This window comes from Panthera tigris, chromosome C2, assembly GCF_018350195.1.
Source record: "Panthera tigris isolate Pti1 chromosome C2, P.tigris_Pti1_mat1.1, whole genome shotgun sequence".
Lineage (NCBI taxonomy): Eukaryota > Metazoa > Chordata > Mammalia > Carnivora > Felidae > Panthera > Panthera tigris.
Window position 1 is genome coordinate 71530105 of NC_056668.1, and position 17172 is coordinate 71547276.

Here is a 17172-nt window from a genome sequence, read left to right on the forward strand (position 1 = left end):
GCCGAGAGGAACCGCGAGCGAGCTGGGCGTGCGCCCTTGCTTCGTGCCCTCAACCAGTATGGCGGAGCCACGGGCGCGCCGCGGGGAGGCCGTGCGAGTCGGGCGGTTCCGACGCCCGCGCTGAGCCGGGGAGGAGGGGCGGGGGACGCCCGTGCGGCCGGTGCGTCTGCCCTCAGTGAGGCGGGGCGCGCGGCGGACGCCCCCGGGCAGGGGCGGGAGTGGTGGAGGGCCGGTGGTTGGCTGTGAAAGGGGCGGTGAGCGAGGTGCTTCGGTCTCAAGGCGAGGCTTGGCCTCCCCAGCAGAGACGGGGGGAAGAGGCGGCGGCAGCGGCGGCCCTTGGGCCGGCTGGTGAGGCGATGGCGGCACCAGCCCCGGGGCCTGGCGGAGCCTCTGGTGGCGCTGGCTGTAGCGGCGGCGGCGGCGCGGTCGGCGGCTCGGGATCCGGGTCCGCGGGCGCAGGGGGCCGGCTGCCCAGCCGGGTGCTGGAGTTGGTGTTTTCCTACCTGGAGCTGTCCGAGCTGCGGAGCTGCGCCCTGGTGTGCAAGCACTGGTACCGCTGCCTGCACGGTGATGAGAACAGCGAGGTGTGGCGGAGCCTTTGCGCCCGCCGCCTGGCAGAAGAGGCTCTGCGCACGGACATCCTCTGCAACCTGCCCAGCTACAAGGCCAAGGTGAGGGAGCCCCGGGCCACGCCGCTGCCCCCAGTCCCGCTTCTCTGCGCCGCTCTCAATCTCAGTGCTTCTCATCTGAGCTCTGACTCAGACGCCTCGCCTCACCATCCCGCCTTTGCACGGCTGCAGTCTGTACCTTACTTCACGTCCCCCTCCATGAAGATCCTCTCTTCTCTTTGAAGTTCTGCTCCTTAAACCTACCCCCCTCACTTCCGTGATGCACTTTTTAAAGGACCAGATAGTTTCCAGTTACTGGTTTCCATCACTCATTCCACTTTCCACAGACTTCCCCCATAAAGACAGACCACCCCCATTGTTGTGCCATTCAATACTTTCCTATTTTTTATTAGATCATCTTAGCTGCCTTAACACCGGCTGAATTTCTAAGATCTTTGCTTTCACCCCACATTCACCTCACTCTTTTCAAGCTGTGATTTATAACTATTTTATTCTATTTTCGCCTAAGTTCTCTTTCATTCCCTCGATTATGTTTCAGACTTGTAAGTGAGTGTAGTCCTAGACATCCTGCTAACTTTCAAATTACAGGTTTGAATAGAACATCCTCTCCCCTTCCCCGTCAGCACCACTTAACCATCCTAATACTGCCTTGTTCCACTATTGGCTAACTTCCCTGCCAACTTTTTCATACTTCCACCTTGATGGTGTGCCTCTTCTATTCTGTGTGTCATCTTATGTGCTGATTCTGGTTTTGATGCCTTTTCCCCCTAGATTCTTGTGCACATTCCTGCCTTTTTCATATACAAATAAAAATTCCAACTAACAGGTTATGGTAGGGCTGAGAAGATTCTTCAGGCAATATAAACAAAGACCTCGAGCTTGAATTCAGTTGGATGGATAACAGCTATTAAGTATAGCAGTCACCAAGAGGATATGTGAGAGAGGATGAAGTCTGTCCTAGAATGTGGTAAACATAAAAAATACATTAATAACTAAAAAAAGGAGATACCCTTTTTAAAGCTAGACTGCCAAAGGGGGAGTCAGAGTAAAGTAAAATTTTTTTCCCTGTGTGAAATAGATGTAAAATTTATTCTGTAATAAAGCAGGTTTTAGTTTAATAAGATAAGGAATGTTGCAATTAAGTATGTCAACTATCAAATTAGTTTTTTTCTATTAAGTGAAATAGTACATTAACTTTTTTTAAGTTTATTTATTTTGAGAGAGAGCACGTGCACAAGTGAGTGGGAGGGGGGCAGAGAAAGAGGAAAAGAGAATCCCAAGCAGGCTCTGGGCTATCAGTGCGAAGCTGGACGTGGAGCTCGACCTCACAAAATGAAATGTGAAATGTGAAATCATGACATGAGCTGAAATCAGGAGTCAGTACTTAACCGACTGAGCCACCCAGGTGCCCCAACACATTAATTTACTAGGACAATATTTGTACATGGTGGATGCTCAGTGGATACTAGTTGTAATTTATGTAGTAGAATGCAGAACATTGCAGTTTTATCAGGCAAAGTAGGCTTTAAGACATTTTTGTAATTGGTCTGTGAAAGATACATGAGTCAGGATTCATATGACAGTATGTGTTAGTGTGTTCATGTAAGTCAACATGCAAAAGAAGCAATATAGTATAAGCAAAATGTCTTGCCTTTTGCTCTTGTCTGCCAGCCACCCAGTTTGCCTTCTTGGAGGCAACCTGTGTTACCTGTATCCTTCCAGAGATATTTTAGGTTTCTTAGGTTTTTAATGCTTTATATTGTCTTTCTACCACACCCATGGTAGGTATTGTAGATTTCCACTAATCATATGTTCGTTCAGATGTTGCAGGACATAAGAAAAATGTCTTGAGGATAAAAATATTAATTCAAAAGAAGTCAGAGACCCTAGTAAGGAAGTTCTCAGTCAAGTAGAGAAGAAAAATGTATAGAAATAATTAATACATGATAGAAATTGCTCCTGTGACATATATATATATATATATGCACACATATATAGAAAAAACATATACTCCCAGTATATATATATATATACACACACACACACACACACACACATACATACACACACACACACACACACACACACACACGAATTAGAATTTCAGTGAAAGGAGAGATTTACAAGTTGAGTGGAGGCTTGGAGAGGGTTTGAGGTTAGGATTATATTTGATCTGAATTTTAAAGATAGGGAGGATTTGAACATTTTACTAAGAAGAAATTCTCTGAAAAAAGTAGGACAAGAGGAAAGCAAAGGCTTTGCACAGCATATATGTTTACTTTAAAAAGGGTGATCTCCAGGCACTATGCTCACTTTTGCAGATGCAATGATGAATAAAAACAGACACAAAACTCTTAATGGATGCCTTGCTTATGGAGCTTAGAGTCTCGTGGGGGGAAATAGATATTAATCAAATACACAGTTGTAAAATTGCATCTGTGGTAGGTGCTATGAAGGAGAGAGAGGTGCACAGTGCTCTGAATGTCAGAGATGGAGGATTTGACCTAGGTATGGAGGTCAAGAAAGGCTTTCCTCTGAGGAAATAATGCATGTCCTGAGACCTGAACAATAAAGCCAAGGGGAGAGAGAAGACTTCCAGGACAGAACTTGATGATTATGAGGGACAGAGAATACATCCGTGTGGCTGAATCAGAGCAAAGGTGAGACAGGTGTGAGAGAAGATGGAAGAGGTGGAGTGAGGCCAAACTACAGGGAAGCCATTTTGGATTATAAGCAAGAGGGGGTTAGGAGTGTGGGGATTGGTGATGTGATTTTTTTTTTTTTTTTTGCATTTTTAAGAGGTTATTTCTGACTTTGGTATGGAGAACAGATTGGAGGGGGACCTTAGAAATATGGATAGATCCGCTAGGAAGTGGGTAGTGGAGGAGATGGGGAGAAACAAGAAAGATTTAGGAAGTAAAACCTACAGGATTTGGTAATAGATTTGAAATAGGGGTGAGAAAGAGGGAGGTGTTAAGAATGACTCCTAGATATCTAGCTTACATAATATGAGAATCACCTGGGCTAGATTTAGGAAAAATAGCAGTGAGTTCAATTTTGGTAGAGTAGAATTTACAGTGTTTTTGAGACATCCGAGAGATTTCAGATAGGCAGCTGTTACAGTTTGGAGCTTAGAGGAAAGGCTAAAGATTTCTATCTTTATATAGGGTCTAGTGAGATTGAGTTGAAGTAGTGGAAAATACAATTATAAAGGTAAGCTGAAACTCATCATGGATGTCCTTGGCATGTAGCCTTCAGTGTATAGTTTGGGCTTTGTTCTACTATTATAAACCATAGAAGTTTGAACAGAGCAGTGACAGATAAGTACTGTGCTTTAGAAAAACTAGGCCATAAGATGAATTGGACAGAACGGGAGTTAGTACCTATACCAGAGGTACCTAAGACCTGAACAAGTGTGTAGAGGAGAGAAGAGGATGGCTGGGACAGCTATTGCAGAGAACAAATCCGTATAGGACAGCTAACTGAGAGTGGGTGAGATGAGGAAGAAGAATCAGATAGGATTTCCAGGGAACCTGGGTAACTGGGAGGAGGATGCGGACAGGTGTGGGATAGCATAAAACTGGAAAGTATTTGGAATTGCCGGTCTATTTAGGATTTGTCTTCTTTTTGAAAGTTCATATTTTTCATGTTACCAAGGAACATCAATAATTCCAGTCATACTTAGCATCTAAGTATAATATATTCTCAGATTTTCAGACCTAGATCCTAAAGTAGGTCTTAAAGGTGTTTGTTACAATGTAAAATTTAGGTTGTACATGAGACTGTGGGAAAGAAACTATGGATTGTTTTTATTTATTAGTTTGTATATTTTTTCATTTCATCTCAATTTTTCAGTATCCAAATCTAAAAGATAAGCACTTATTATAATCACAATATCATCACACCTAAAGTGTAAAGAAATTAACAATAATTCCTTAATATAAACAATGCAGTGTTCAAATTTCCAATTGTTTTATAAATGTCAAATGTTATATTTAAAATTTTCAGTTTATTTAATCAATATCTGTATAAGGTTCTCATGGCAAACTGCTGATATATATCTCTTAAGGCTATTTTAGCCAGCAGATTCACCTACTAACTCCCATTCCTGAAACTTATCTGTTGAAAAAACCAGGTTGTTTACCCTGTAGAGTTTCCCTCAGTCTGGATTTTGCAGATTTCATTCCAATAGTGTTCCTTATCCTATTCTGTTTTAGACTCAGAGAGGTTTGCTCAATTTAGGTGAGATTAGTATTGCTATTGTTTTTGTTCTTGTTGTTTTTCAGTGTATTTTCTGTTAGAATCAAAGTGGTTGGGTTGGATGCAGACTTAAATGTATGGTTCCAACTGTGGTGGAAAAGAACTTAGGAGAGCAAAATCAGGGAGATTCGGTAGTCGTGGTTAGAATAACTTCATACAAGTGGCAAGACTGATTCAGGTTTTAGAAGATACAGTTTATGTTGGAGGAGGAAAGTAGCTATGATACTACAGATAGGGAGAACAACGTGAAGTTAGAAAGGGAAATAGGAGGAACCAGACCTGGAGAGCTTTGAAAACCAGGAAGAATAGTAGTTAGTATGGAACCATCAAAGGTTATTGAACTGAGATGAAATGTGATAAAGGTGCTGTTTTAGAAAAATAGGTCTGGAAATAATTTAGGTAGAGAGTTAATTATTGAGTGTAGGAGAGTTTTAGGGGGCAGAGGTATGGTGGTCACCAGAAAAGGGTACAGTGAAGAAAGATTAGTCCAGAGTAATAGGAAGAAGTCATAGCAGTTTGGAGAAGAGGCTGGCAACAGTGTCATTGTGACAATGAAGGATAGAGAAAAAGCAATTGATATTTGTAAGAATTAGGGAATAGGCATAGGTAATTATCAGTTAAATATTTTATAATGATTTTATAAAATATTTTATATTTTCTTGTCTTGATAATAATCTGTTGAATTTTTAAATAATATTTGGGGGACATTTTACTCACCCATTTAATCTTATGTTCTGATATTTTATGTGCTTAAAAGTGTGTTATAATAGAACAGATAGGAAAATATTTAGAAATACTTCAGTATTGGGGTGCCTGGGTGTCTCAGTCGTTTAAGTGTCCGACTTCAGCTCAGGTCATGATCTCACGGTTCGTGGGTTCAAGCCCCGTCTTGGGCTCTGTGCTGACAGCTCAAAGCTTGGAGCCTGCTTCCGATTCTGCCTCCCTCTCTCTCTCTGCCCCTCCCCTGCTCCTGCTGTGTCTCTCTTTGTCTCTCAAAAATAAATAAAAGTTAAAAAAAATTTTTTTTTAAATACTTCAGTATTACAGCCTCCTGAATCAAGCAGAGTGTTTGTTTGTTTTTTAATGTCTCTGCCCTACAGTGTAATAATGAAGCAGTGAGGTACTGGCAAATAGGAACTGAACACTGGATGAAGGGGCTAGATACCAGACTTCTCTTTGGGACTCTTGCTCTAACTACCTGTTGACTTTTAGGTCTGTGCCCTCATCCCTGTGTTGCAGTAGGTCCCTTTAAAGCCCTTCCTAATGCTGAAATTCTGTGATTCTGGAGTTCGTGGCTCAGATTAACTAAAGCAGTAGATCCCAGCCTTTGGATGCTTTGGGGTCATTTGAATAAGGGATTTTCTTTTTAAAAAAAAAATTTTTTTTTTAATGTTTATTTATTTTTGAGACAGAGAGAGACAGAGCATGAACGGGGGAGGGTCAGAGAGAGGGAGACACAGAATCTGAAACAGGCTCCAGGCTCTGAGCTGTCAGTACAGAGCCCAACGCGGGGCTCGAACTCACGGACCGTGAGATCATGACCTGAGCCGAAGTCGGCCGCTTAACCGACTGAGCCACCCAGGCGCCCCAAGGGATTTTCAAAAAACATACAAATCAAAAACTTTAAATTACTAAAGCATGAGAAATGTTTACTATTTAGACAGAGTAGCAATTTCCATACTGCCCTTATTTTGGAAGCTTTACAAAACTGATTAGTGAAGATCAACTAATCTGTCCTATCTATGGTAGCTGCTCGTAATGACTATCTCTTTATAAATTCTAGTGCTTGAAATTAGATGCCATCTAAAGGGTTATTTGATTTGGTAAAATGAGAGTGGTGCTGTCTCCATGTATGAGTAATAACTAGCAAGGAGGCTGAGGATCTAACATAGTTTGTGGTTATTAAAATTTTTCATAAACTTTAGAACTGCTATGACTCCGTTCTCTATTAAAATATTTTGGGGAGGTAGGGGCGCCTGGGTGGCTCAGTCGGTTAAGTGGCCGACTTCGGCTTAGGTCATGATCTCGCGGTCTGTGAGTTCGGGCCCCGCGTCGGGCTCTGTGCTGACAGCTCAGAGCCTGGAGCCTGTTTCAGATTCTGTGTCTCCTTCTCTCTGACCCTCCCCCGTTCATGCTCTGTCTCTCCCTGTCTCAAAAATAAATAAACGTTAAAAAAAAAATTAAAAAAAATATTTTGGGGAGGTACCTGGGTGGCTCAGTTGGCTAAGCGTCCGACTTTAGCTCAGGTAATGATCTCGTGGTATGTAGGTTCGAGCCCTATGCCAGGCTCTGTGCTGACAGCACAGAGCCTGGGGCCTGCTTTGGATTCTGTGTCTCCCTCTCTCTCTGCCCCTCCCCTGCATGCTCAAGTGCGCACGCGTTCTCCTGCTCTCTAGCAAAATAAACATTAAAAAAATTCTTTTCAGTAAAAGTATTTTTTGATGACAGTATTGCCAGCATGAAAACTGTATATCCCTTAACTTTTTGATATAAAAATACTAAATATAAACTAGAGTAGAGGAAATAGTTTAATGAACCTCCCAAACCTATCACCAAGCTTTACCAATGATTAAATACAGATAATCTAGTTTTGTGTTTACCCTACCCATTCTCTCACTCCAGCCCTGGATATTTCAGAGCAATTCTGAGATATCCTAATGTCATCCATAAACATTTCAGTATTATCTCTAAAATATAAGGATTCTTGTGTATATGTTTTGATATTTTAAGAAGTCTATTTGGAGAAATGATACCATAGTTTAGAATTTTGATCAATAATAAAGCAGTTGGCAGTCATTTTATTTTTTATTTTCTAATGTTTATTTATTTTTGAAAGAGAGAGAGACAGAGTACGAGCAAGGGAGGGGCAGAGAGAGAGGGAGACACAGAATCCAAAGCAGGCTCCAGGCTCTGAACTGTCAGCACAGAGCCCGATGCGGGGTTCAAAACCACAGACTGCCATATGACCTGAGCTGTTGCTGGAGGCTTAACCAACTAAGCCTCCGGCCACCCAGGCACCCCAGCAGTTATTTTAAATGTTGCATGCATATTTTGTTAGTATTCCATCCTGAAACTAGCCATTTTTTGGAAATACATACTGTATTATTTAAAAATATATAACTTTATTGTCTAAAAACATGTAGCCTAAAACCATGGGTACTTTTTAATGTTTAAGAAAAATCAAATTTCTATTTCTTTGGTCTGCTTTTCGTCTTTTCAGGTGCGTGCTTTCCAACATGCCTTCAGCACTAATGACTGCTCCAGGAATGTCTACATTAAGAAAAATGGTTTTACTTTACATCGAAACCCCATTGCTCAGAGTACTGATGGTGCAAGGACCAAGATTGGTTTCAGTGAGGGCCGCCATGCATGGGAAGTGTGGTGGGAAGGCCCTCTGGGCACTGTGGCAGTGATTGGAATTGCTACAAAACGAGCCCCCATGCAATGCCAAGGGTATGTGGCATTACTGGGCAGTGATGACCAGAGCTGGGGCTGGAATCTGGTGGACAATAATCTACTACATAACGGAGAAGTCAATGGCAGTTTTCCACAGTGCAACAATGCACCAAAATATCAGGTGAGAAACTAGGTATTTTTCTCAGTTGTGGTCCTTTGTCAAATCATAAATCATTAATTTGTTTCAAGTTCACAAAATTTTATATAGCAGCTTTGTGTGTCTTTTTGGTAATTTAAAAGTAAATAGTGTAACTGGCCTTTCTTTGCTACTTTAATAATCTTTTAGTATTTCCGTATTTGTTTCCTAATACATATTGACCTTGAGCTATCTGTCTTTGCTCTAAATCAGGGGTTGGCAAACTTTTTTCTATATAGGGCAGGTAATAAATATTTCAAGCCTTGTGGTCCCTATGGTCTCTGTCACAACTATTCAACTCTGTTGTTGTAGTACAAAAGCAACCATAGATAATATGTAAATGAGTGTTCATAGCTGTGTTCCAGTAAAACCTTGTTTATGGGCTGCAAGCAAGATTGGTCCAATGACCATAGTTTGCCAACTCATGCAAGATTGTCCTTTTTCCTGTATCATGTCACATCCGAACCTACTTTTTTCTAGACTTCTCACTCCCAGAAATGTACCTGTGCACATGCACACACATATTCACCCTCTGCTATTCATTAATCTGTTTGTGGATTCAGAGCCTCTGCAGATGTCAGTGATTTCTATAAGACAGGCAAATTTAGGCAAACTACTGAGTTTTTTTTTTTTTACTCTCTTCATCTTATCTTAATGCCATACTCATTTGATTCTAGGGTCAAAATTATAGTTCCTATTTGTAAATGCCATATGATTAGCATAGAGTCAACAGAGTCTAAAACAAAAATCTGATAAGAAATTGGAAATTTTAGGGGTGCCTGGGTGGCTCAGTCAGTTAAGCATCTGACTTTGGCTCAGGTTGTAATCTCGCGGTTCCTGAGTTCAAGTCCGCATCAGGCTCTATGCTGACAACTCAGAACCTGGAGCCTGCTTCAGATTCTGTGTCTCTCTTTCTCTGCCCCTCCCCTACTTGCACTCTTTCAATCTCTCTCTCTCTCTCTCTCTCTCTCTCTCTCTCTCTCAAAAAATGAATAAACATTAAAAAAATTTAAAAAGAAATTGGAAATTTTAAAGAATTATAGACTTAAGAATAAGAGATATTAGGAGCACCTGGGTGGCTTAGTTGGTGAGCATCTGACTTCAGCCCAGGTCATGATCTTATGATTCACGAGTTCAACCCCCACATCAGGCTCTATGCCAGAGCCTGGAGCCTGCTTTGGATGCTGTGTCTCCTCTCTCTGCCCCTCCCCTGCTCATGCTCTGTCTCTCTGTTTCTCTCTCTCTCAAAAGTAAAAAATAATAATAAAAAAGAATAAGGTTATTATTAGAGTCATTTCATAATGATAAATGAGTTAATCAGATAGAGAGATATAACAATTATAAATGTATATGCACCTGATAAAACAGCTCTAAAACACATGAGGCAAAAACTTAAAGAACTGAAAGAAGAAATAGGTAAATTAGCAAGTATAGCTGGAGATTTCAGTACTGTCTTTAAGTCTATTTTGTCTGATGTTAATATAGCAACTTCAACCTTCTTATGCTTACTATTGCAAGGTACCTCTTTTTCCCTATTCTTTTACTTTCAGTCTGTCTTTGTTTAAAATGGGTCTCCTAGCTGGCATATAATTGGGTCTCTTAATCTAACCCAATCTGACAGTCTCTGCCTTTTGATTTGAGTGTTTAATCCATTTACATTTAATGTAGTTGTTGGACTACAATTGATATTGTCCTGATCTCTCTGCCTCTGAAGTTGTGTTCTTTTTTAAAAATCTTTTTTCTCTTTGTTTTTTGGATCAGGTAATTTCTATTGCTCTATCTTCAAGTTCATAGATTCTATGGCTATTAGGCCAGGGTAGTGAATTTTGTTTATTGTATTTTTCAACTCTGGAATTTTCATTTGGCTCCTTTTTATAGTTTCCATTTTTCCATTGAGATTGTCTGTCCATTCATTAATATTAGATTTTTCTTTAATTCTTTGCACATATTTATCATAACTGCTTTTAAGTCTTTGTCCACCAAATCCAACGTGTAGACCTACTTGGAATTGGTTTCTATTGACTGCTTTTTCCCCCCAGAGTATGAGTTGTACTTTCCTGTTTCTTTTCATATCCAGTCATTTTTAAATTGAAAATTGGAAATTATAGATAATATACTAGTAATACTGGAATGTTTTGTTTTTAGGAATCACTTTGTTTTTTCTGAAATGTGTGGGTTTTATTTTAGTAGGCAGTTAACTTGCCTAGATTCTTCAAATTGTGAACTCTGTCTCCCCCATGGTATATAGCAGCTAATGTCTTTGTTGGTTTTTGTTTTGTTTTGTTTTTGCAGCGGGGGAGGTTTGGCTTCTAGCTGCTATCTTACCAGCCTGGTTTTATTGGGGTTTCCCGTGTGTCTGTGTAAGACAGTGATTATACAGTGATTTGGGCAGAGTTAATTCTTGGATTTAGGGCTCATCCGCTTTATGGTTCCATTACTTCTGGAGTTCCTCCTCTAAATTTCCAGTTGCTCCGCCATCTCCCAAGTTTTGCTCTCTGACACCTAAAGCTAGTAAGACTTTTGCTTTCTGTTCTCTGTGCTGTGTACATGCTGTATGCTCAGTCAAAGGTAAAACAGATATGCAAATTTCACCAGGAGTGGTTCTGTCATCTTAGTTTCCATCTTCTGTAAAATAGGGAGAATCCTAGGATAGATGTGAGGATTAAATGAGATAATACAAATAAACCACAAAATGAATACCCAACAAAATATTAACTTTTCATTTCTGTTTGCTGTTGTTTGTTTTGTTGGTGGCAATAGTGGTGATGATAATTAGGATGTTCGTAGGTCCATAAAATGGGGTGTTAGTTAATCTATGAGTTGGGCAAAGAGAAGAAAAAAGTAAATGTTTGTAGTTGTCTGTGACAGGAAATACAATGAAGGAAAGTAACAACAGCAGGAGTTATCATAATTGGAAAGTATTAAATTCTGACTTTTGATTGCTAATGTTAGGACTTTCTGCCTCCAAGTATGTAAATAAAACAACCTTTTATAGATGCAAATTATAAAAGTAAAATATCCTTCTGTCCTTGTTTGTCTGCACTTTTCCATGTAGGAAAATAACTGGATGTATTGTGCTTCTGCTTTAGTTTGCTGTTTTTATAACAAACAGGTGTTTCAGAGCAGTGGCCCATAAAATGACTAATAAGCCTATTCTGCATCTTTAGAACCTATGGTCAGATTTGGCTCTTCATGATTATATAAGTTCCACACTGTTTGAAGAACTGTTTTGTCAACTTTAAAGGTTATATGAGTGTTTTTATTATGGTAATTTTATTGTGATAAAACATACACCTTTATTATTTTAACCATTTGTAAGTATACAGTGCAGTGGCATTAATACATTCACAATATGTTTATCCATCACCACTATTTATACCTAAGACTTTTTCATCATCCGCAGCACAAACTCTATGCTCATTAAGCAATAACTTCTCATCTCTCCTTTCCTCCATCCTCTGGTAACCTCTATTCTATTTTCTGACTCTACGATTTGAATATTGTAGGTGCTTTATATAAGTAGAATCATGCAAATATATATTTTTGTGTCTGGCTTATTTCACATAACATAACATTTTCAAGGATCATCTGTGTTATAGCATATATCAAAATTGCATTTCTTTTTATGGCTGAATAATATTCCGTTGTATATACATATTGTAATAATTTGACAAGGTTAGATAGACATTTTTGGTAAAATATACCAAGTTACAGATTTTAGTGGTAAACTTCTAAGAAAAGCCTTTAAACAAAGAGTAAATAAAATCTGGGAACTGTTCAGTAGGAACATTTAAATTTTTGGTATTAAATGCAGATCCCATCTTAAAAAAAAAAACAACTATTGGGCACCTGGATGGGTCAGTCAGTTAAGCGTTGGACTCTTGATTTTGGCTCAGGTCATGATCTTGTGGTCATGAGACCGAGCCCCACCTAGGGCTCCCGACTGGGCATGGATCCTGCTTAAGATTTTTCTTTCTCCCTCCCCCTCTGCCCCTCCCCAGCTCACTCACTTGCATGCACACGCGCACTCTCACTCTCTCTAAAAAGAAAAAAAGAAAAATTGGGGCACATGGGTGGCTCAGTCAGTTGAGTGTCCAACTTCGGCTTAGGTCATGATCTCGCGGGTCACGAGTTTGAGCCCCTTGTTAGACTATATATTCTTAATATTTTAACTTATTGATTTGTATCTTATTTTTTCTAGCTATGCCCTTGGTGAGTTTTCTTCTAACCTTCTTTTGGTGTCTATTTTCAGATAGGAGAAAGAATTCGAGTCATTTTGGACATGGAAGATAAGACTTTAGCTTTTGAACGTGGATATGAGTTCCTGGGGGTTGCCTTTAGAGGACTTCCAAAGGCCTGCTTATATCCAGCAGTTTCTGCTGTATATGGCAACACAGAAGTGACTTTGGTTTACCTTGGAAAACCTTTGGATGGATGACAGTGGCTTTCTTGGGCTGAAAAACTGAATGGAGAAGATACCTGCTTGTGGAAAGTAGAATCATGAAGTGACAGTGTCATACATGCATGCCCAAGAAACATCCTGAAAAACACATGAAATTGTTAACTGGAGAAGCAACTCTACAGCAGAGATTATCTTAGTGTTTCCTCTTTCTACTGGGCCAGAAAAATCCTCAGGGTTGCAGTTGGTTGAGTGGGCAGTTGACATATGCATGTTGCAACAGATTTTGTCTCTAAGTTAGCAATGTGTTATTTCCAACTTTTAAGGTGAGATTTTAGAGATGCTATAAAAGGGATAAGATAAGGAAATAGCAAGATTTTTAAGTAGTGTGTTTGTGAAGAAAGACTGATCCTGTTTTACAACTGCCTGTTTTTTCTCCAGACCCTTTTTTCCAGCCAGCTTGACTATTAGAAAAGTATGAAACTGGTTGGGTTTTATTTAATATTTTTAATATATTGAGAAGCATGGTCTGCCTGGACTGCACTTCTCTAACAGTGAGATGTAAAATTGTGCAGCTATTTTAAAAGTTGTATATATAATAAGTGTGTAAAAAAACCTGTAAAAACAAAAACAGGACAAAGGGGTTGCTTTGTTCTAGTTCAATTTCTTAAAAACCACTACATGGTACAAAATTAGAATAACATTTAGGGAAAATTAGGTAACTACAAAGAAGAGGATTAAGAGGAGATGTGCTGTATTGGCTCATTTTTAAATTAATTTGGTTTACAGTTTCCATAACTATTACAGTCTGGTTATTTTTATTTTAATGATCAAAATTATTGTAAAGATCCCTCAGTCTCTTGAGTTTAAGATTGAGGGAAGGCAAATCTATTTCTAATCATACATGTATCAGTAGTAATAAGAATAATGTGCATCTTATAGTATCTGGTTTTATTTTTTGGCCTTCTGAGAAAGTATCTCATAACAACACAGAACATTGCCATTTGCTCTTACAGGCCTCAAATATGAAAGCTGTTAGTCACAGACCTAAGGAAGAGAATTAATGGTCCTTTTATTTTGTAATTTCATAATGCTATAGATATTATAATTTTTTTTAAATTTTATATTGTTTACATCATGGCAACAAATCTAAGCCTCAGACTCTTCATTGGGGTTATCAAGAAAATGTTTACTCACCCACCTGAAACAGTGCCAGCCTGAACCCAGGTTAAGAATGTTCTTAATCTCATCATAGATAATTGCCCCCATGGGACTTGAAATAAAATACCTTGTGCTGAAAACTTCAGGTTGGCAATATTTTGAAGGTTTCATTGTAGAAGAGCTTGACATTAGTTTTTGACTAATAAATCTGATTTCACTAATATTCTTGAGTTAATCTAACATACATGAGCAGAGATTTTCTTTTGTTATAAGAGAAACAAACATCCTTCCGTATGAAAGTATAAATGTATGGTTTCAGATGCATCTTTGTGATAAGAATTGACTACGGCAGATGAAATCTTTGCCTTTTAGGTTATTGCTGTGCGTAATTTTGTTTTAAATCTAATCAAATTAGAGATACCAAGCAGCTGGCTGGGGTTCTTGCGTTGCTCCTTGAGAGTTAAGCTTATCAGTACTCTCATGAAGCAGGGGATTTCAGTCATGAACAAAGATTTATTTTTGCCACCTGACAGGTTTACAAATATTTATTGTGTATTTGGTATGTTGCTTAAAGGTGAAATCCGTTAAAAGTCCTTTTCAATATCCATGTCAAGAAGAAACCTCCTGAAAAACCATATTTAATAGTACAGAGTAAGACTATATGTTAAATGTATTAGAGAATATAGCTGCTACAGAAATTGATTTTTCTTGGTGTAGAACAACTCAATTTAATTGGCAAAGTTTAAAATTTAAAGAAAACTGGTTCAGGATGAAGATTGATAAATGATAAAACAATAAAGTCCCTTATGTGCTTGGTCTTTTTTCAGGATATGATATAGCCAATTCCAAGAGAGTTTGCGAGAGTTTTGTTTATAAATTCTGTTTTGTCTTATTAGTAAACATTCATTTGTAACAAAGTTTTGAAGGTGCTGAATGGAAAACAGAAACATGGGGTTATTGCACATTGAACCTAGAATCAAATAATTGCCTAAATATTTAACAAAAAGCCATCCTTATCTCAAAACTGAAATTCTCTAATATGCTATTTGCAATTTTATAGAATGGAGGTTCATATTTAGAATGAGCATCAGGGGAATGAAGAACCTTCATTTGTAACTTGGTAAAGTATTTTATTACTGGAGACCAATAGCTGTACAGAGAATATTAAACCAAACTATTACAATGTTCAAGGAAAAGGAATCTCTTTTTCATTGGTGCTGAGAGAGCATTCAGGTAGAAGATGTTGCACCTGAAAGTTGAGTGTCAGTCATCTAAACCAGTGGTTCTCAAACTTAGCTGTACTTTGGAGTCATCTACATTTTGAAAAATCTTGATGCTTTTAGGGTCTCATACCCTAAAATTCTGATGTTGTTCTGATGTTGGACATGGTCATAAGGATTTTTTTAAGCTTCCTAGGTGATTTCAATATGCTGCTAAGGTTGAGTTTTAAATTCACCTTAAGTTTTCTCATCTGCAAAATTAAAAAAAAAAAAAAAAAATCCCTGCTCCCTTCACTACCTCACAAGTATATTGAGGGTAAAGGAGAAAATAATGGGAAAGTACTTGTGTGATGGATAAAAAGTGCTATTGAAAGGCAAAGTAGTATTTGTTGTATTTCAACTGAAACTATGATCAGGAAAGAAAAATATGTAATTGAATTTACTTTGTTGACTTGGGAAACCGGGAGCGTTCTCTTTGGTTCTTAACTTTAGTGAAGCATGCAGATGTGCAAACACTCAATACTATTACTCTTATTCATACTATGGTCTTCTGTCATACTTGAGATAGGCTGTTTTAATTATCTGGTTCTACATAGGAAAGAAACATTAAGGCTTAAATTCTGTAATGGCCAATGGCTCACAATTCATTAAAACTTTTCATACAAGGAGTTCTGTGGTTAATATATGTAATCATTTCATAGTCGTCATTTTTTTTTTCATTATCTGACTTGATTATTAAGCCATTTATTTCATCTCCTTCATTCTTACTCATGTAAATTTAGGTATAGATTTTATAAAGCACATAGAGCAAGTAGGTTTTGCCCAGTTGACTAAAGTCATGGCTAAATGATTAGGCATCATCTGCCTTTTAGATATGATTTAACTTGGGAAAGAGAGTTACAAAAATAACAGCCCAAAACCATACAGTAGGTATTATAATTAACTTATAATTTAAGTCCCCAAACTGCTGTTTATATAAACTATAATATTAATATTTTTTGATCTTTAAAAAAAAAATGAACAGTTTTGAAGAGATAGAAATGTAAAGAGTTTTAAAGATTACTTTCTGGAAATCAAGACCATCTCAATTAGGACCACTCTGAAGTCTTTCTGGAAGGAACAGTCCATACCCAATCCAAATACTATCCTCATAAAGCATTCCTAATTTCTCTAGCTGAATGTAATCTCTCTTTCCTTCAAATTTCCCTATTTTTATATTTATCTATACTTAACTCATGCTATATTACTTTATACCTTGTATAAATTTATTTGTATTTATTATTTGTTGGTGTCTTATCTCCTCTAAACATCTTAGGACAGGATCTCTGATGGACTCATCTTTATGCCCACATCATCTAAGCCCAATAGGCAGGTGCTCACACATTTCCTGAAGGAACAGAGAAAGAATTATGTAGGGACACTAAAGCTGCTCTGAAGTTACAGACTATATTAACAAAAGATAGATGAGAAAGAAATTCTGTATCCTATTTTAAGTGAAGCACGAAGGAAAGGGACGTAAATCTGAGGTTAATAAGGAAGAAATAATGACTGTGAATGCATTTTAGCCATTCCCCTTTATGCTTAAATATTGATAAACTGATTTTTAGTTTCGGGTGTAAATTTCATATTTGTTTAGAATTAAAATTAGAATTCTGTATTTTAATTTTTTTGAAATTCTGTCGTTTTGCTTTAGTTTCTTAATAAAAAGTTAAAACAAACATTAACCACCTGTGATTGCTTACATTTAGAACAACTTATATATATATATTGGTCGGAAAGGAAAACTGAGGTAGCTTAATAGCCAAATGTGATGGAATTTATGTATAAGTTGCATGTCTTTTAATAATGGAATCCACATTTCCCATGTTTAGCATGGAAGGCGAACAGGAAATAGTAATTCACGAGGAACCT

General features: G+C 38.2%; 1 protein-coding gene across 1 annotated transcript; it reads left to right on the forward strand.

Moving 5' to 3' along the window:
- Window positions 1-40: 40 nt before the first annotated feature.
- FBXO45 (F-box protein 45) lies at window positions 41-16859 on the forward strand. Its single transcript, XM_042956420.1, has 3 exons — window positions 41-671; window positions 8110-8466; window positions 12734-16859. The coding sequence occupies exons 1-3, from the start codon at window positions 357-359 to the stop codon at window positions 12917-12919; spliced, it is 858 nt and encodes a 285-aa protein (XP_042812354.1). The 5' UTR covers window positions 41-356; the 3' UTR covers window positions 12920-16859.
- Window positions 16860-17172: the final 313 nt, after the last annotated feature.

Coding starts and splice junctions, on each gene's coding strand:
- FBXO45 (XM_042956420.1), top strand. CDS start 357: ATGGCGGCACCAGCCCCGGGGCCTGGCGGAGCCTCTGGTGGCGCTGGC. Junction 672..8,109: donor TGCCCAGCTACAAGGCCAAG/GTGAGGGAGCCC, acceptor TCGTCTTTTCAG/GTGCGTGCTTTCCAACATGC. Junction 8,467..12,733: donor ACAATGCACCAAAATATCAG/GTGAGAAACTAG, acceptor GTCTATTTTCAG/ATAGGAGAAAGAATTCGAGT.